The sequence below is a fragment of the Glycine max genome, chromosome 15 (assembly GCF_000004515.6).
Source record: "Glycine max cultivar Williams 82 chromosome 15, Glycine_max_v4.0, whole genome shotgun sequence".
NCBI classification, from domain to species: Eukaryota; Viridiplantae; Streptophyta; class Magnoliopsida; order Fabales; family Fabaceae; genus Glycine; species Glycine max.
Genome location: NC_038251.2, coordinates 48,570,594 through 48,592,492, shown reverse-complemented (window position 1 = coordinate 48,592,492; position 21,899 = coordinate 48,570,594). Strand labels below are relative to the sequence as shown.

Below are 21,899 nucleotides of genomic sequence, written 5' to 3'. Positions count from 1 at the left end.
AAATTCTTATTTTGATCATTTGTTACTGTTAGGGGGACATGAAATCCTCATCCCCATCTGTTATATTGCATTACATAATTAAGCATTAATATAATCCATAATCATATTCATAGCATTATAAACATATATACTTCAAACTTGAAATTATATTAATCAATCTTCCTTTTTAACTTTGTACTACATACATTTTATAACTTTAATTGATGGATAAATTAAGAGAGTCTGAGTCATAAAGGGGTGTTAGGGAATCTTCATAGGAATTCAAAAAATTAAGTTTAAAAATCTTGGAGCGGAGACAAAAGTTGTAAGAGATGTTATTGACTAGTCCGTGTTAATTCTTTCTTTGATTTGATGAGACAAAAGTTGTAAGAGATGTTAGTGACTAGTCTTACAATTAGAACAGGTTTAAGAATATAAACCCAACAAAAAACCTCTTTTGTCTGTTACCACCCGTGACAAGCAAAGATTTCTTAGCAACCTAATGTAAGCTTAACAAACCTAATAAGGATAATATAATCTTATAATGTATGGCAGAAAATTCAAAGTCAATTTTCATTCAGCTATCAAATTTTAAAATGGAAAAAAATAAAAATAAACTAACATATCATCATGTAATCAAATAAAATTGGATTCTTTTTTTCATAAAATTAACACCAGTATTGCATATTCCTGCTAGCCTATATCAAGGCAGACTGCACACATATATCAAAATAGCAGCAGCAGTAGGAAAGCAAAGAGGCATCCTTAATACCTTGAAGGTGAAAAATGCTCCACACCTAGATCCTCATCCCAGAGAAAGATATAATCATAAATAGAGACTATATCTGGATGTAGAAACCTTTTTGCAAACCACCTGACAAAAAACTCATGAATTAATATGTAAGTTCGAAAAAAAAAATCAACTACATATATAAGTGAGTATGCATACAAAAGAATATAAAATTAGTAATAAAACTACAAATCTTGGGAAACTATCACAAGAGAACCAGCAGTCTGATATGTGCAGAGTTACAACATATCGAATACAGATACCATAACAAAACCATGTTAAAAGAGCCTGGGGTGAAGCAGTGATACATTGCCCAATTCATCATATATAACCAAAAGATAGCTAATCCCATAGCCTTTCCTAGGCATTAACATGATATTGTTAAATGATACATTTTCAGTTTCAGTGGTGGTTCCCAACAGAAAAATGGGAAAAAAAACTAAGACTTTGATTTTAATACATTGAGAGCAGCCAAAATGTTTACCAAATTTCCTTGGCACTTACATAACCTAATCAGCTCATCCTGAGTCAAAGAGACATTTTGATTTTCAAAAAATCATTTACTTAATGAAGATATAATATGCCTCATTTATTTATTATTACAATTTCCTCAAAATAATTAAAGCAAACTCCCTTAAATGAACATACTTCAGAGTAAAAAAAAAAAGCATTAGGATGACAGGTCTCATACTTACCACTTTGTTTGATTCCGAGCAATAATGACTAGATTACTTCCTCAAAACCAAAATACATGGATCAACAGAAAATAATAAGCATATAGTTCAAGATACATAACACCAATCATGAAAATGTAACCATGTAAGATGGCAATTAATAATTAATAGCCATGTGAGATTAATTGCCATAAGGTACAACTAGGAAAATTTTGAAACTTGTAAACCCCCTAAGTAAGATTAATATTAGTATCTTTGTATAATTGCATCTGATAATCCAAACTGCCAAGTACCAAATCTAACACACTCCTTAGGCAAGATCCCGTTAATCCTGGGTGTGTACAAAGCAAAAACACTCCTACCTTGTGCTGAAATTCAATTGGCAGCAAGTTTAAAATTCCTGGCCTTTTCACAGAAATCTCAATCAGTTAGCACAATGATTTGTAATGACTTAATTTATGTTATGAGCAGCAGAGGAAAACTAAACCAAGCCTTAAGATCACCAAATAATTTTGTTCATAAACATTAGCAAGACTAAAAATTAACAAAAATTGAACAAATTTGTCATGAGTCTGATTATTTTGAATTACTAGTAGAGAAATTTTAAAACTAATCAAACTCAATCAAGCATAACATAATTACCATAGATTACTAATAATGTTATCAAGCTGAATGTCAACCCAAATTATATGGATAAATAATCACTATGGAAACAACAATCACCATGACCCATTATCCTGGAAAACAAGATTCTCAAATCAAAAGCTCCTTAAAACACAGAATACAATGTAAAGCCGAGAAGGAAATAAGGGAAGCCTTATCTCCCTTGAATGAAAACGGGGGGAGAAGTGGAGAAAAAACCCCATCAAAACATAAACATATATTAATTAAACTAATCACATCCAACTTCATCTAAGTGTTTTATCCAATATTTAAGTTAAGACACTGATAACTAGTTTAATCTTTTGAGAGGAGGGGAGGCCATATTCAATGCATGCAAATATCTTGATATAAAATCACAAAACAAATATCAAAAGAATGCAGAATTGTGAGCATTAATATAAAAACTATACTAAACAGATAAGCACCAATGATATCTGAACATTAAAATTGTAAAAATTCTCAGCATAAGCATGTATAGTCAAACAAACCTGATTCATGACTTCCTTTATCAATTCTTGTGCAATTTGAATTTGCCTCTTATCACCAGTAACTTGGACAGTCCTTTCTTTGGAATCATCCCCTTCTGAAAGATGTTGAGGTATCAACTAAAACATGAAAAAAAAACATCGTCAAAATACACAAGCCAAATCCAAAACAGGAGAATGAAAGGAGAAAATCTACAAGAATCTCATCAATCAACTCTGTCCCACAAGTGCCAAACGCTTCTGTGATGTTTTAATTAAGAATAAAGAAAAGAGATTATTAAAATAATATAAAAATAAATCTCGTCTATATCAGCTTAATCCTTTTCCAATTTGAATTTAGATCCCATCTGAACCACACATGTTTGGTACAAAAATAAAAAGGTTCAAGGTAAACGATAACAACTACCTGGATGCGCACCCCGGATTTGGTCTGCAGGCTTTTAATTGTTTCCCCACTTCTCCCTATGATTAATCCAACCTGCATAAAAGAAATTGATGTTACTCAAGGTTATATACATAGAAATAAAACATGAATAATAACCTTTGAAGGTAAAAAGAATGGCAACATTATTAGTTTATCACCTTTTCATTTGGAACTTGTATCTGAATTTGTTCAGATCCCACAGTAGCTTGAGCAGGGGAGAGGCCTCGAGCTACAAGTGAAGGAGAACCCCAGCATCAGCCTGTAGAATCTCAAAATGAAACAACAAAATTGTAAGAATAAAAGCAAGAAAAAAGGGAACAGCAAGAATGAGATAAAGATTGGATGTGATATTAAGCCTCTGCAATCACAACATTCATTAGTTTTTCTGCCTTATCAATACTTTCCAAAATTCCTATCAATTCCACAGACCTTGTTGCACAGAGAGGATCAGCATCAGCATCCCTTGTGATCTGAATCTTTGCGCCTGAATTATACTGCAGGTATCGTATAGTATCTCCAGCCTTGCCAATAAGTACACCAACCTGTGCATAAGTAGAATAAATCCATTAAAGGATTGTTCCCAATCCAAGATATAAATTCCATTATACATTGTTAGAAAATAAGACAGCTTCTGGAGAAGATGTAGCAAATATGTATGTGAGTAACTTCATCACTAATACTTACAAGGCTTTGAAGAAAGCATAAATAAGGACAAAGAAATTATACAAATTGAAGTCCTTAACCAAACAAAAAAGAAGACAATGGCCAGTCCATAACATGATAAAAGACTCAGAAAGGTATGCAGAGAAACCCCAGAACCAAAACAAGTTGTGTAGAGGACCAGTTAAACAGGATTTTAAACTTTTAGCCTTGAAACACCTTAACACACACCCTTATGCCCAAAACCGGAAATTAGAAGTGTGAAATTTGCAGAAATACACATCTACAGTGACCCAAACTCAAGACTAGATAGGCTTGAGGCTTGATACCATATTAGAAATGGATTGAACCTAACTCGAGCCAAAAACGAGCTCAAGATGGAGAGGATTGCCCAGGTTTTGTAAAAGAGTATTTTGGCTATATTCATAGCTAGTGTGAGGTCTCTTGACAGTCTGAAGTTTAATTACAGAAGAAATACACATAATACATTCATGAGATAAAATACTTGAATAAAAGGAGTAAGATTTTGTAGCAGATGTTTTCTTAATATTGATTGGTTTTCACTTTTCAAGCCACTAAAAGTTATACTCGTGAAAATTTAATTTACCAACTAATCCATGTAACAAAACACCAAAAACTCCCCACTCAAATTACAAAACAAGGCCAGGCATAAATTAAAATGCATAATTAGAGAAAACTAGTTTTTTCAAAAGAAAATTGTCACGTTCCACTAGTGTTCAATCTCCTCTTGCTTCTGCTGCTTCCTCGCTTCTTCTGGGGTCGTCGTTTCATCAGGGACGGAACCTGGTTCGCTACTCTCACATAACAACAACAGAAACAAATGTCACAAAGAAATTGCAGAAAGAAGAAAGTGGGCGCGTGAATGCGGAACGAAGAGAAAGAATACTCACAGGCTGATAAGAGTGGTTGAAGCGGCAGCGACGAGTTTGGGGAGGGGTTCTAGGGATTGCTCGACAACGGCGTCGATGTCGGAGACTTCGTTGAAGGATTCAAGGAACTTCTTCCTGTAGAAGCGAGATAGCAGGGCTCGACCTAGCCCCGTTTTCTGGATGTCGTTCTGCTTCTTCCCCATTTCTTCTACACAAGAAAAAAAAATTAAAAATGAAAAGCTTGGATTGAGAAAAAGAAAGAGGGGAAGGTGGTTAAGGAGGGGTTATCCATGCGGGGAGAGAAAGGGAGAGGGATTGAGCTACCTCCCGCTGTGAACGAGACGACCCTGTTCAGATTAGAACTTTAGGGTTTATTCGCGAGTAGTAGTAATTTTAAGAAAATCAAAAAATCATTTAAAATATTAACAATTCAAAGACGGTGGTATATAGAAAACCGATGTAGTTTGCTTAGAAACAAAGGCGATTTTACAGTAACCGTTGTTGACATGTGAAAAAGTTCATGTAAATTTCAAAAATGCCACCGTGATATTTACTACATCGGTTTTTTAATAACCAATGTAGATTTGACGATGTTAAATCATCTTTTTGTAGTAGTGTTTATAATTTTTAGTATTTTTTGTGACTCATTATCGTAGGAAAAGTTCTTTTGAGATGATGATGAATATATAAATCTTGATTTTCAATTTAGATCTTTTATGCATATCGCTCATATTTAATTTTATGTAATTTTATTTTATTGAATTATATATATATAGCCGTGTCCGTGTCCTACATTTTCAACATTTCAGGTGTCCACGTGTCCGTGTTCGTGTCGTGTCCGGTGTCAGTGTCGGTGTCGGTGCTTCATAGATGCCAACGCGTTGATATGGCCCTTTGGTGGTGTTATTACTTTGTTTATAGTTAGCAGGTGTTTTACTTGGTGCAGAACTAGGCAGACATTGAGGTCTCGTATGACAACCGGCTTGGGTTTTGCAATATTAACCACACGTACATGTTGCATTTAATTCAGAATTTGTACATTTTATATTTTGATTGATAGAAATAGAAATATAATTTTAATATACTCTTAAGGAATCATATTAAATGATTAAATCAACTGGTATGAGATTATTTCAACTTAACAAATGGTTTTAATTTTGAGTTTTACAAATATAACGATATTAAATACTCGCAAAGAGAGTTGTGCAAGCTATAATGATTATCTGAAAATATCACAAAATTTACTTAACAAATATCATGTTTCTTTTTAAGTAAGTATTATAATAATAATATAAAAAGTGGTCGAGTGCATATCTACATACGTGTACTCATACCACCTACCTGGTAACTATGGGTAGAAACTTGAGTAACAGTCTTGTGCCCAAATTGTGGATTATCAAACATCCAAAATGGATTTTCTGTTTTTTGTTTCAGTTATTGGTAGTTTCTTTTGTATTTTAGGGAAGCTCTTAGTAGTTAATATGTACTATAGGTCAGTGAGGGTCTAAAATGTTGAAGTAAAAATTAAATGTATTGATGACAAAGCGCCAATATCAAATTAAAAAAATGGAACTAAAAGTTAATAATCCCATTGATTAAATATTTCTCTTAAAAAAATAGAAGAATATTTTACGTTAGCATGAAAGGTTAGTTCTCTTCCGGGTAACATTTTATAGTGCTGTTGACTGTTGAATGTTTGATGAATGAGCTCAAACAATTCTTGCATTTATATTTGCAATCAGCAACAAGACAGTGAATAGTCACCTAATTTAGAATGGAAGAAAACATAATTGTGAATAATTACAAGATACGACTACATGTTTCAATCAAAATTTTGGTGATAAATCATAAAAAAAACATAATGAAAAAATTATACACTAGAACAGTGATTGCATCCCAGTATTCAGTTCAACAGGAACAAGGATTTAATATTTAGCACGTACCTGAAACTATTCTGTAGGCACAACTAAGCATGCTGCTAATTTAAATAAAACAAAAAAGTAGAAACAAATGAACCAAGACCTGCAACTACTATAGATATTTATCTTTTGTTGATTACATATTATAAGAAGTCAATGACATAGAAAACAGATATCTGATTTCAACAAACTTAACAGTAACAAAACCAATCCATCAAGGAAACTACTTATTTTCTTCCTCTACCTATACCAAAACGTGTATGTTATGTGGATAGTTTTAAACTCAGTGAAAGAAGTTACTAGTGGTGTTGATTTCATCTCAAGAGCAATTGTGAAAATTAAAAATCTTAAAGGATATTTAATTGTGCCCTCAGTCCTATGAAAAATAAATAAATAGTATCTATTTACATGTGAATCAGTGGATAATAACAAGTCGTATATTAATACAAATTCGGATTGAAACAATCATCCATTTATGAAAATTCAGCCAAGTCATTTGACAAGTACCATCCATATCCGGAGAAAAGTTAAAAATTGAGGAGTGTTCTACTGTTCTTACAATTTTCCCTTAATGAAGAGGCTATGATCCTACACCAAGCACACATACACAAGAAACTATGGCTCTTTTCAACTGAGTGACCAAGATCAAATCCTTAAAAGAAATGAAATAATAAACAAGATTTTTCCCTTTCATTTGTCCCCAAGGAAATTCATTTATCTCATTCTTGAATTAACTACCTGAGCATTTGCAAGAACTGCATGAAAAACTTTTGAGTCAGACGTTTGCACTACACAGAATTACAAAATCCTAAAAACTGGTGCCAAAAATGTTAGCTATTTAACTAAGATGCTGAACTGGAAGATCTTTGCTTGCTTCAACTAAAAATGGAATTGGCTTCGTTGGGGCAGGCAACCGACCAATGCTGTCAACTTTGTCCTTTTGCTTAGGAGGAGGTCTAGCTGCTCTAGGCAATAATCTTCCTTTCTTTTCAAACCACTCAGGCTTCACCAGTGCCTTCAAGCCCAACTTATTGTAATACACCCTTCTCACAGACCCACCAGCTGCTTCAACTGCTTCCTTAGCCCTAACAGTAACCCTTGATACCTGTAAAATCACTGTTAAACTTCAACTACATTCCTGCTTTATACCAAAAGAGTTTGAGACAATATATGGTATTTAAAATTAAACAAGACCAATTTTGCGTCCCTTTTTCTATTGACAAACAAAAGCATAATATGGAAACATAAATCTCAAACTGTTTGTTTGTTTATCTGAAAGTACAAGAAAAAAATGCCAAAAGGTTAAAGATAGCATATAAACTTTGAATATATAAGTATAATACAAACTTAATTTATAACAAATTCCAAGTTAGATGCCCTACAACCATTGTACTATTCTAATTGCCAAGGTCAAAACCTGGCTACCCCCAATTCTTCTCACCTATGCTGCCAATGGAGAAAGGAGAGAGCAGACTTTCAAGCCAACATCCAAGGAAATCATAAACTATTTAGCAAAAATAACAATGATGATTAAAAAGTGTTAAGAAAAGCATTTTCAACGACGTAAGAATCAAAAAGCATGATTATGATCCTCCAAACGCATATAGACTTCAAATCAAGTCTACCTCTAGATGAATTGGCCACTTGATCTGCTCAGAACCACGCCCCATCAATCTTTATGACATGTTGTTGTTGTTCGGATATGGAGAAAAGTGTAAGGTATTTCAACTTAAGTGATACCCCATCCTCCTTCCATCCATCCTCCCAAAATTTGGCCTTTTCTCCACACCTCCTTAACATACAATTTAATAAAAATCATTTTGGAATTGAGTATTCAAGATCTACTGGAGTGTGCTAATCACAGCTCAATTGAAAAATTAAAATAAAACAAACCAAGGGCTGCCTCTGAAATTGACTTTTCACCAAGTTTACATGTTGAACACCAATACCTTATATGCTTTCGACTTTATTCTACTAGATATCATTACCTATTTAATTCACAAAACCAGAAGGAAGTGGGAAGCAGAGTTAAAACTCCCAATTGAAAATATGTCTAGTTAAAATAAAAACCAAACTTTATGCCTTTATCCACTGAGTTGCTCCTACTTGAATCACGACACCAATGAGCTCTATCAAAACCATAAAACTATCATGACTTCATCATACCCTGTTTAAAAATTTCCTTTTAGCAACTTTTGTGGAAAATAGCACACATTCAACCAATAATATTTATTGCTTCCTAGTATTGGCCTCATGGACAACAATTCTAAGAATTTTTTTGAATATCAATTAAGTTAAGATGCTAGTTGGTCCTCTAAGATGACAATTTTCGGGAGGGCGGCAGGAGAAAGTGGTAATATGCACGAATGAATAACAAAATTTTTACACGAAGCCACTATTCGACACTATGAAAAGAACTTCCATTAAAACAAAGTTTACACCTTGCCATCAGTTACCCAGTTTTCTTTTCCAATAAAATGTGAGCAAAAGATTGGTATCGCAAAGAGATCCATAACTCACTTGACAAATACATAACGGTTAGACACTGAAGCCAGTAAAACACACTATATATGTAAAAAATGCAAACACCAGAAAGAATCAAGGAAAAAATATTTGAAAATATAAAACAATGGCTAGATAGTAATACTAGCATTCCATTATTGTAGTTAAAATTGAGTGCACGAAACTGATTTATACATAGAGACAGATATATACAAAGGATGAGAACAAATAAACTAAGTTAGAAACAAGGGCCTAAACATGGAACCAAATGTACTTGGGATACATTGCCAGGAAAAATTATAATATACAGTCCTGCCAAAGGCCTCCACAAGTTTTCAAAATTTTCTTTAGGGGTAGTTGTATGTTCTACACAAGTGAATCTAACTTCAAACCACAATATGTAACCTTGATAGTTGATCCACCAACGACAGCACTGACAGGCAGCAAACCAGCCATTGTTCAGTATTGCAACAGAGAACCCTGAAACATGATTTTTCTTCCGAATAAAAACTGAACAACAAATTGGGAAAAGCACAGTACATGTACGTACAAAAACCTAAATATTTTATCATAAAAGAAATTGAGTCCATGCATAGACATGTATAATGATCATTAATTCAAAATTAATTTCCTCTTGGCGTAAACATTTAAGCTATATAAACCTATCAAACACGCACGAATAGTGAATCCAATAGACAATATCCTTACCTAACAATTGTACAGATGAATTTTAAAATATTTCTATCAGCATCACGTAGGCCTCCAACAATTAAGTGCAGGAATATCTGGTCTACATGACATCTGAGGAACACCGTATCCTGAAGAAAGAAATAATGATCTCAATGCATAAATGTGTGGAAGCTCAAAGGGGGAAACCGAGAACTGGGAGAAAGTAAAGAAATGCAAAATAACAAAACTACCTGACATAGGATGAGCAGGCATGTTGCTAGGGTTTGCATGCTGAAAACCTACATTGTTTATTGGTGGTCTTTCAAGTGGTGGCCGAAAATAACCTGTCATTATCATTGTTAAAATAACATTATAACATCAGATGTATATCACAAGCAGCAAAAAATACCAGCAACATTAGACTAACACTAACGACTACAAATATTAATATATATGCTAATAAATTAGATGGATGCAAGCCTTCAAGAAAAGCTAATGACAAACCTTCAGGAAAGAGATACAAACTTAATAAAGAGCACAAAACATTGATTATATTTTATTCTAATAATCATTTGGATTTAGGAAGCTAAATAGATTCTCATACCTTCCTTCCTACACAAAACATAGTAGGATTTTGACCTATCCATAGACCCTCACTTGATGACATCCTCCATTGCTCGTTGGCAACATATTGCCTCTGGCCATTTGGAAGTGATGGAAATGAGAAGAAAGGATGCGAAGAATGTGGAAGATGTTGCTGAATTGTAGGATTTGGATATGAATATTGATTGGATGGATTTTGAGGCAGGGCAGGATGCATGTGTCTTGGAGCAAATGATGGGTTAGCCGGCTGAAGTTGCAGATCAGGTTGAGGGCCTTGAGAATTTAGATACATATCATTTTGCCCATATTCCAACTGCCTTGGAGGGTTATAACCACAAGGTTCCTGAGAGTTGCAACCTGCCATTGGAGGAAAGCAAGCAAATGGCTGTTGCAATATTTCATTCTTGACGACATAACTATTGTGACCTCCAGGAAAAGAATTCCCAGCCATTTGAACTATTTGGTTGCCCGGTAGGGAGGACTCCATTTGTCAAAACAATCAAATCCAAAACAAACCAGTGATATTTGAAAGCCAAAACATCTTACATTAGTTGAGCCACTAAAATTATGAGGTACTCTCTGCTGATACCCAGACAATGGTGATGACTGATGCAATGATTGAGGTGGCACTAATATCTGGGAGAAAAGTGGAGGCTGAGAAGGTTCAGATGATTGAGGAATCAATGAAGGTGGAGGGCCTGGGGGTTGCAACATTGAGGGTGGTGGGGGAGGTGATAAAGGATAATGAAAGAGGTGGTGGAGGTGGAGGCAAAGATGCCAAAGACAGGGGAGAAGGGGGTGAATCAAGTGGCAATGGAGGAGAGCCCTCAAGAATATCAGGTATCTATGTAGAAATGTTCAAAGCTGGATCTAAAATCCTATATGAGCCCTGAAGTTGAGAATTCATTTCAGAAGGACTGTTCAATAATACAGGCTTTTCCTCCTTTAAAGTGACCTGAAACATCTTCCATTTCTAGCTCACAATCCACATCCTCCAAGATACAATGGTGCTTGTCACTCGGGGTAACCGTAGAAGTTTCTGAATCCACAACAGTGCGACTGGCATCTACTAGAGATAAGTTACTCGGAAAATCATTGTCTTCATCTTCTTCAAACAAATGAGAAGATAAAAAGCTAGGCAGCTGAAATGTAGCATTACCGATACCTAACATCAAGATATATAACAAGAATCATAATTAGAAAGCTTTTGAAAGCAAGTAAAAATAGCAATAGAACAAAAAACAACAATTAGACAGTTGTGTTTTCTTGTGTTGTAACTTTTTTCTTGCTATAAGGATCCAGTATTTATTATCCCGAGTTAAAGAGTACAAATCACCACTGACTCTTACAAGGAAAACATAATAATGAGAACAGATGCAAGTGCAACACAAAGCTCGAGCTTCGAACCTAATCAAACAATGAAACGAATAAATGCCACACCTTCCATACAAATCAACAAGCATGCCCTCCATTTCTCTTATTGGGTCATCCAAAGACCCTTCTGCTCGGGAAGAATGCCTGAGAGAAAAACTAACTGTCATATCATCATTTGAAACTCCAATATCATCCATGTAACGACGAAGAACTGATTAGATGTGTATATGGAATGGGTTGATATTTATAAATTAGATGTCATGATGCAGGTGCTTGACTATTATTAAGATTTTACTCATTTCAGAAGTGATTTTGGGAAAATTGATTGGAAGAGTGTGAGAAGTTGTTAATGTATGTCTAAATGTACAGATAAAGCAAGGAGGTTTAGAGGCTTTGGGCATCCTGAGTATGCAACAGAAGAGGCAACACAAAATGTAAGCTTTTGTTGCTTTGTTTTTATAGTCTGTGCAAATTTAGTTAGAACTGCCAACAAGCATTTCAAAGATAGTCATAGTGTCATACACTTGGGTGAAGTTTTGACAACTAGATTTTATTTAAATGTTTTTCTCATTCCCAATATTTTCATTGGAATTTACTTACTCCATTTGGTTTTTGAAGTAAATTTCTACCCTGTGATTGGATGTGGTTGTAGCTTTATTATTGATGATATTGCGACAACCTGCAATTTCACTAGGATGGTATCACTTTTTGGTTGTCCTCAAGAAGTATATAGACTTCATACAATGTGGAATAAACTGATACGTATAGATTACATCTCACTTTCATTCACTTTAGAATGTTTCAAATATTATTGAGAAATTGTTAATATATAGAGGCTTTGGACATGTTGAATTTGCAACAACTGAACAAGCAGTACAGGTAAGCTTGTCGCCTTGTGTAAAAACAAAAATACAATAAAAAAAATAAAGAGTGACACGTGCGGGGGACCGAATCAACCAGCTAGTATTAACTATTTAACAAAAATATCCTTGAACTATTATTAATTTATAATACAAATTTAAATTTTCCCAAAATCACTCATTTACCAAAATCAATTTAAAGATACTACAATTAAAGATTCCATGATACGCATGGCTGACCAACTAGCTATGTATTAAACTGAAGCAGATAGGCGTCTTCCACTGTTAGCATTATTATTAGGAGATTAATTAGTATACACGGTTAGTGTAAACCTACTTTACATAGACACCCAATTATATTTAGGCTATTAGCCATGTGAGTATAACAATTAAAAATATATATAAAATTACAAAATCTTAAATTACGAGAGTAACTCTGTCACCTTGAACCCATTATGATTTGCTCACCCATCTTCCTCCATAAACTCGTTGATTGTTCGAGTAAAAATTATGTTTTTCACACTTGTATACACTTGGAATTGAAAAATTAATTTAAAGTTTTGTTTCATTGCATTCATTGTATGCCACGAACGCTCCAAACTTTTATGCAGGTATTGATCACTTTTCCGCATTACCATAAACTTGTTACAAATTGATTATTTCAATTTCAAGAATATAGTACCCCCACTATTCCTTAATTTAAAAGGAAATTTATTTTCATAAAAATCAGCATCATTTGACTCTATGATCACTTTTGCGTTTAGGTCATAAAACCTATACACTTTGCTATTAATAGCATAACCAATGAATACACATTCATAGGCTCTACTTGTGAGTTTAACCCTCTTGGGGTCTGGGATCCTTACATAGGCCAGACATCCCCAAGTTCTCAAATAGGACAAATTTGGTTGTCTTTTCTTTAATATCTCACAGGGAGATGTCTTGCTTTTTGATTTGGGGATTCTATTTAGCACATAACAAACAGTTAATAAAATTTTGCTCCACCAAAAAGATGTTGCACTAGAACTCAACATAGTAGCTACAACTAATTCTGTAAAAGTTCTGTTCTTTCTTTCAGCTTTACCGTTCATTTCAGGTGAATATGGAGCAGTCGTCTATGTATGATTCCATGCAAATTATAAAACTCATTAAACAAACTAGAATCATACTTTGTGCCTCTATCACTTCAAAATTTCTTAATTTTCTTATTGAATTGATTTTCAATTTCTGTTACATATAACTTAAACATGTCAAGCGCTTCACTTTTATTTTTCATAAGATATACATATGTATAATCAGAGCAGTCATCAATAAAAGTGATAAAATATCATTTTCCATTTCTGGTCAACGTTATCAAATTCACATATATTAGAATGTATTAAATCCAATGGCTCAGATTCTTTAACTACTGATTTATGTGATTTCTTAGTTATTTTAGATTGACTGCAAAAAACACATTTTTCAAAGTGATTTGAAGATAGCTTTGGAATAAAACCTAAGTTACTCATGTTAGATATGCAACGACTATTTATATGACAAAGTCTAGAATGCCAGATATTAAAATCACACAACATGTAAGCAGAAGGAGAAACTTTATTAATATCAAGATTCAAGTTGAACATGCCATCAATGGTGTACCCTTTCCCTACAAATACCCCATTCTTGGTCAAAGTAAATAAATTTGCACCTATGGTCTGAGTAAACCCAGCCTTGCTTAAAAGAAAACCAGAAACCAGATTCTTTCTCATCTCTGGAGTATGCATCACATCTTTGAGGATCAAAGTCTTTCCAGAGGTAAACTTCAGTTCAACATCTCCAGTTCCAGCAACAGTAGTAGTGTGGGAATCACCCAGTAGTACTTTCTTATTTTCAACATTCGTGTATGTTTTAAACATAGCACGATCATAGCAGACATGGCGGGAGGCTCCAGTGTCTACCCACCATCCATCTGATCCTTCAATCATATTGATCTCAGTTATCACAACTATGTATGGCTCTTGAGTCATGTTAGCCTGGGGAGCACCTGTCATTGAAGGATTTTTGCATTTATGTGCCATATGTCCTGGTTTGCCACAATTGTAGCAGAGGAATGGTTCACCAGGATTATTCTTGGCAGATGGATGTTGTCTAGCATGTTGGACCCTTGAGGGGTTCTTGTTGCGGTTGGAGGTATTGTTCACATTGTGATTCTGATTCTTAAAGTTTTTGCCAGTAGGCTTCAGAATTGCACATGTGTTCTTCCTTTTAGTGTTGTTGTGAGACACAAGCAACACTTCATCTTTTTGATCTTGTCTGCATGCCTCTTCCTCAATGCGTAGACGTGTGATCAGAGACTCCAAAGAGAATTCTTTGGTCTTGTGTCTGAGAAGGTTTTTGAAATCCTTTCAGACAGGAGGCAACTTGTCTATGATGACAACAACCTGAAATTGCCCATCTAAAGTCATACCCTTTGATATGATATCATGAGCAATTTTCTGTATCTCATGGGATTGAGACTCTATTGATTTATCATCAGTCATTTGATACTTGAGGTAGCGGCTAACAACATACTTTTTAGTCACAGCTTCCTCAGTATCATACTTCTTTTCCAGAGCCAGCCAAACTAATTTGGCAGACTTAAATGGGCTATAATAATCATAGAAATCATTAGTTAACCCATTCAGAATGAAATTCTTGCATAGGTAATCATTTTCATTCCAGAGAGCTAATTCCATAGTCATTTTATCCTTCACTTCCTTCTCAGCATCTTCAGGTACCATTGGAATATCAGTGTTCAAAACATAGGCAACTTTCCTCATAGTTAAAGAAAACATCATCTTTTGTTGCCAATGTTTGAAATAATACCCTTCAAACCTAAAAGGTTTGTTGAGGTCACTGTTGTTCGAGCCAGTAATATCTACGGTAGCCATGGCAGAACCAAAGATTGTCTTAAAATTGTTGTAAAAATAATTTATGGCAAATCGAAAAAATTACTGGTTGAGTCGCGAACAATGTCACTTTCTTTAAGACATTTCGTGGCACTGCCAAAAATTGTGCAAGCAGACTATCAACCACGAAGTCCCCAGGATAAAACAACCCAGATCACTGTATAAGATTCCCACTGCACTGAGGGAACCTTTCTAGAATTACTCCCTCTTGTATGACTTGAAAAATCACTCTAAAGCCACCTGAAAATATGACTTAAAAAGTCACTCTAATAGCCAACCGAAAATTTAGTGCGATAGAAAGAAAGAGGGAGAAGTTTGCCGGAAATGGATCGGCTGAGATTTGGGAGGGAGAAAGAGAAGTTGAGGAAATGCTTCTCAACTGGGACGAGAAAAAATGAAAAAAGTGACTCTCTATATATAGGGAGTGAAACACTATTCAAGTGTTTACCCTGAGCAATGCGGGACTTGAAGTCTTTTTTTTTTCAAACTTTCACCCATTGTCTCCTTTGTTCTAACAAAACCCAATAAATCGAGAGCCAATATTTTTTTTTATATCAAACTTCAATCCCAAGCAAATGTTAACCAACAACGAGTCGTTCATTCATGTAATATTAAACTTAATTTTTTTAAATAAAATTTTGGATTTTAATTTTATAAATGAAAAAAATGTGATGAAAGTGAAAAAATCCTACTAAAGATGGTTAATCAAATTTTCTGAAAAAGATGATTCATCAGTAAAATCAATGAATATTTTATATTAATAATACAGTAACAAAAAATAACAAATGTTAACAAATATAATAATAATAGAAAAATAAAAATGAAATAATTAATTCATAATGGGAAGCCTATGAGAAATTATGATCAGCATGTGTCTTGATCGATGAAGGCAATGAAGGAATAATTCTTAGACGAGTAGAAAGAGTATACAATTCAAATTGATAAAGAAAATTGTGTTGGGTTCAATTCTGGAACATAATAATTCAAAAGGAAGCCTTAGGGAAATGAGAATCACGTGTCTTTTATCCCAAGAAAGAAAAACACAAATTATTTGGAGAACAAAGAATTACAAAGCATGTGTTACAAATTGGCGTGGCATATTATTCTAGCATTTTAATTTTGTCATATATTTATCTTGGGAGTCATTGTTATTAATCAACAATTATTGAATTTAGAGGGCGGTTTCATAATCATATGGTATGCTTCATTCGTGGGGCAAAAGAATCAACATGAGTTGAGGCCTAATTTTGGAAGGTGGGTAAATTATTATCATCTACTTAATTATAACAAAAGAATAATACAATTGCATAGGAAATCAATTAATTAGGATATCTTTTGATAATGATTCACGCGAAAGAAACACAAAAATTAGTCTTACATTAACCGTCTCACTCCTTGAAGTGTAACTTATATATTTGTTGGACAATTTCACTTAATACTAATTGATTTTAAATTGAAATCTAACACTCAAATTTGGGGCTCATATCATTTTACACAAGCCGTAATATCATCCTTTATCATACTTCATGAAAAATCATCCCTATTCATTTTTATGTTCTAATCTACATAATTTCTTGTATATATTTATAAAAAGGTATTGGCATGGGATATAGAGTAACTATGGCCTTCCTATATCATTATATGTGATGTGGATAATAAACATAGTTAATATTCTCATTTAGCTACATGCTGATTCAGCATGAGTGTTAGATTTCATTATCTATATATACTGATGCACTAATTAGTGCAGTTAGTTGTAGTTCAGTTTTTTCTATTTGCCTTCAATAGTGGGGAACTCTCATATTTATGTTGAGAAATTTAGGAGAATAAACGTTATAAATCTATATCGATGTATCATAAGTCACTAGAGAATTTGACACCATACTTTAATAAAAAAAATTTAAGGCTCAGATTTATATGGATTTTCGTATGGGATGTACTTACACACTATATCTCACGTGGATCTCTTTTCTGGGCCTGAACTCGTATGAAGTGTAGGATCTATAATCATTAGTACAAGTATCTGCGTGCCTAAGTGAACGAGGATTAGGGGTGCGGAAGTTTGTAAGCAAAAACTGAAAAGGATGTGGTCCGTTTGATATATTATTCATTAAGTTGATTGACTGTGATTCTTTCTCATTTTTTTTTTAATTTGACGGCAAATCATAATTAATTTTTTTTATATATTTTCAAGAATATTATGACAAGGTCGACAATGATGGAAAGTGAGGAGGCACAGGAGACAGAGAGGAAAAAGACCCGAGGGAGAAGGAATTAATTTTGTCTGAAGGGTGCATGTACCAACAAAAGGATAAAATTAATATAACTATTGTTAAATGTGATCCACCAAAAATACTTGTCTTACTGATCCACCCTAGATATTGTCTCATTTTTAGCCATGGGTGATATAGTCTCTTATCAAGATATAATTTGTTTTGTTTTAAATTTTAAAAAAGGTCAAATTAATTTTTAAGATTAAGGCAAACTTTTGAAAATTCTTAAACTAATGCATGTAATAAACCCAATTTTAATTTGATTTTCATATTAAAGTATTTTTTATAATAGATATAAATTAATAAAACAACTTTCTTAACAATTTCTTTTATATATTTAATTTTTTTTCATATTTAATTAAATCGGTGAAGCACATGAAAAATACACTATTACGTTCATTCCTATTAATAAGATATAGTCAAAAAAATTTCTTATTACAAAACTTTATTTAATCTTTCTTGTGTATTAATTATTTTTAATAAAAATATTTTGAATTATCTCTTTCTCTCTTTTATAAAAATTAAAGAAAATGAATAAGTTTCTAATAAAATTAAGAATGAAATTTAAAAAAGCATTATAAATCTAATGCTAATAATTAATTTAATTAAATTTTTAACAAATATAAATTAATCAATTATGTTTTATAATTAGAGATGGTGGAAATATTTTTTACTCAAGATTAATTGTTAACTATAAACTAAGCAACAAATGAGATGCGTGTTATTCTCACATAAACTTTAACCAGCAATTTTTCCGTCTGTCGTTTCTATGTCCTTGTCATCCTTTAAATGAGTGGACGAAATACTAAGGATAAAAATATTTCATTTTAAAATGTATTGACCAACTTTTTCTTCTTGTCGTTTTTTCGGTGGGCTTTCCTTCTTGTTGGTTGTTTTCTGTAATTCTAAACTTCGGATATTCTTATCTATTCCTAGGAAACAAATGATTCTTTTTAATGGATTACACGTATGTGATTTCTATGTAAAAGATTTAAATGTTATTGATTAATTAAAACTATCATAAATGTATTTTTAAAAACTGTTATAAAATTTGACTATTTATTACACATATTAATTTATAATTATCATTAAACGATCAACGGAAGCATAATTGTTTAATTTAATTAATGATCTTAAATTTGCAATCATGTTATCTGTTCAAGCAAAAAATACATGTAATAATAATAATAATAATAATTTATAATTAATGACAATATAAAAATCTGTTATGAAATAAAAATTCATTATTGCAAAAATTGATATATATATATATATATATATATATATATATATATATATATATATATTCTTATAATTAATTAAGCATGATAAAAGTATGAAAATTAAATTAAAAATATAATATATGATAAACTATTTGATGAACCATTTTAACTTAACTAGAAATTTGACCATTTATATTATAAATCTTAATAAAAGATACGCATATTATACTTAAAATAGTTTTTCTATAATAAATATAAATGAATAAAACAACTTTCTCAACAAAAATTTTATATATTTAGATTTTTTTCGAGTGAATAGTCATTTTGCTTCTTATCTTTATAGTCATTTTGCAAATTAATTAGTCTATGTTATTTAAATATAAAAAATAGTTCTTATATTTACATAAATATGACAAAATAGTTATTGTTGTTAAATTCAAAAATAAGGGTTTGACAATTTTAGTGCTACGAAGACTGTTGCGTTGACTTTAATCTTGAGGTTCACTTCTTTCCCTTCACTCTTGAGGTTCACGTAGCTAGACTGCTATTTTTTAGATTTTAGCTGTGTCCCGGTGTTTATGTCATGTTCTGTGCTTCGTAGATTAAAATAGCATTGCTTTAGTGCCGGAGCAGAGTGGCCCCTGGCGGCTTTTTTCAGGGATATAAAAATAAAACAGTGCTTATTTTGTTTCTTGATACAATTCACAACAATTTCAAATTAACCACGTTGGAGAAAAATCCACAACTTATCCACAACTTATTTACAATTCTTGATGCAGATTTAAATGGCCTTTCTTTCTATTATTTGATGATAGCTGATCTGTGACATTCCTAAATAGTTGAAACCACTGAATATCTCCATTTCTGATGCTTGCTTCCAGCTGTAAAGTGAATTATTCTATCAATACGAAAACAATAACAGCTACAAGAAATATTAAAAAACACTGGTCTAAGCCAGTCCACTAGATATTCTCAAGGCTAGTTATTAAGCTCTCAAGAAAGTTTTAGGACATGTTTGGCTTTCAGTTGGGAGGTCCTAAAAGTACATTAAAAAAGTAAAATTGAAGAGGTCTCTTGTTTGATTTTTAGTTGGATCTGAGAGTTTGAAATAGAAGCAAAATAAAGGTTGGTTTCGCAAATTCATTCAACATTAATTTTGCTTAATCAAAGTTAAAAAATAGTAGCAAGCTCGAAGGGTTGTAACATGGGAAATGTAAGTATGTGAGTTGTTTCCAGAAAAGCCCTTTGAAACTATCCCACTTTAGCATTTTTCAGGGATATAAAAATAAAACAGTGCTTCTCCATAGAAACCTATATTCACGTCAGCTTTTGGAGAAGTAAAACAATAGAGCTTCAATAAAAGTTAATTGCACAGAAATGGGGAAAAGAAACAAAGCAGAACCTGAAAGACCAAGAAATTGTGAGCTTTGACGAGAATGCCTAGGGACTTGAGTCTCTTGTTGTAGGTCTCCCAGAGGGATTCGTCGATGTGGTACTCGCTGGTGATGGTGCGAGAGGTGGTAGACTAGGCGGACGAAGGCTCTTCATTAATATTTATATTATAATATTCTCAGTTCAAAGATTTATCACATGAATTTGTTTATATGGTATTCACTCGATTTTTTTTCTCAATTAACTAACTCAGTGTGAAACGCATGAAAAGTCAACTTTATTTTTTCTTAGATACAAAAGTGAACTTTGTTATTAATCTGTCTATTTATAATACTTAAAAATTAAATTTCTCAATATCATTAGTGATTAATATCTCCAAAAAAAAAACATAGATTGAGTTGTTCAATATCACATCCACAGTAAAATAAGTAAATAAGAGGACATAGATCATTCTATGCAATATCTCGCTATATTAATTCAACATAATAGTAGTTGATATATTTTAATCAAATTGATAATATTTTACATTAATAATAATTTATAATATTTAATTTTACATATTGAATTAATAAGAAGGAACAATTATTAAATAAAATAAATTTAAAAGTTTACACTAATTTAATATTACTATCTATGTAAAAATTTATTTATTTTTATAATTAGTTACTTTAAAAATATATTTCTGAAAAAATAATAAATTAAATTCATGACTTTAAAGTTATAAAATAATATAATATAATATGAAAATAAAAAATATAAAAATTATATATATATATATATATATTTAAAAATAATTTTTTAATAGTTATATTAATGTTAATTATTTAAATTAGAATTAATTAGATAAATGTAAATTAGTGATAGAAGTTTTATAGTTAATGTAAATATTATAAGAGTTTTTACATTATTTTTATTGTAAATTTTATTTAATAAAATAATTTAAAAAAAATTATAAATGTAATAGTTAAATAATAGATATTATTGGCTTCACTTTTATATAAGAATAGTTATATGTAAAAATATATGTTACAAAATTTATCGTATGATAAAGTTAATAATATTTTTCAATTTTAAATTATGTTTTCTAAAATAACTCTTTGTTAAATGATAAAAAAATTAATTATATTTTAGATTATTTTAATATTACATTGACAATGAATACCAATAAGATTTAACAGTTACCTATATTAAAATACTATTGAATCATATCAAATAAGATTAATAGAACACCGTTATATATACATAAATAAGTTTTAAGATTGAATTATATGTAAAATAAATAAATAAATAAATCTGAACTCTAAGTTAACTTATTTGTGAAATATAATTTTCAATTCATCCATAGTCATTTAAATGTATTAATCCTAATTATATAATTTTGATACTATTTTAAATAGTTATTTTCATATAATAGTAAATTCAATAATATTTGGCTATGCTTAATTTTTTTTTTAGAATAAGGTACATTAAATTATATATTTCACAAAATAACTAAAAATATTTATAATATTATATATTGTAAAATGATATATATTAAAATTTTCTAAGACATTATTATTTTTATTATACATAATAAAAATAGTAGACATTAT

The 21,899-nt window shown here is 31.8% G+C and overlaps 1 protein-coding gene and 1 long non-coding RNA gene across 2 annotated transcripts; both read right to left on the bottom strand.

The window, feature by feature from the left end:
• Nucleotides 1-7,116: 7,116 nt before the first annotated feature.
• On the bottom strand, nucleotides 7,117-8,158 carry LOC102667246 (54S ribosomal protein L10, mitochondrial). Its single transcript, XM_006598078.4, has 2 exons — nucleotides 8,110-8,158; nucleotides 7,117-7,589 (listed from the first exon to the last, which is right to left on the bottom strand). The coding sequence occupies exons 1-2, from the start codon at nucleotides 8,152-8,154 to the stop codon at nucleotides 7,323-7,325; spliced, it is 312 nt and encodes a 103-aa protein (XP_006598141.1). The 5' UTR covers nucleotides 8,155-8,158; the 3' UTR covers nucleotides 7,117-7,322.
• An 11,365-nt stretch (nucleotides 8,159-19,523) lies between these two features.
• Nucleotides 19,524-20,572, bottom strand: LOC102667159 (uncharacterized). Its single transcript, XR_418579.4, has 2 exons — nucleotides 20,318-20,572; nucleotides 19,524-19,796 (listed from the first exon to the last, which is right to left on the bottom strand). It is a non-coding gene; the product is annotated as an uncharacterized lncRNA (long non-coding RNA).
• Nucleotides 20,573-21,899: the final 1,327 nt, after the last annotated feature.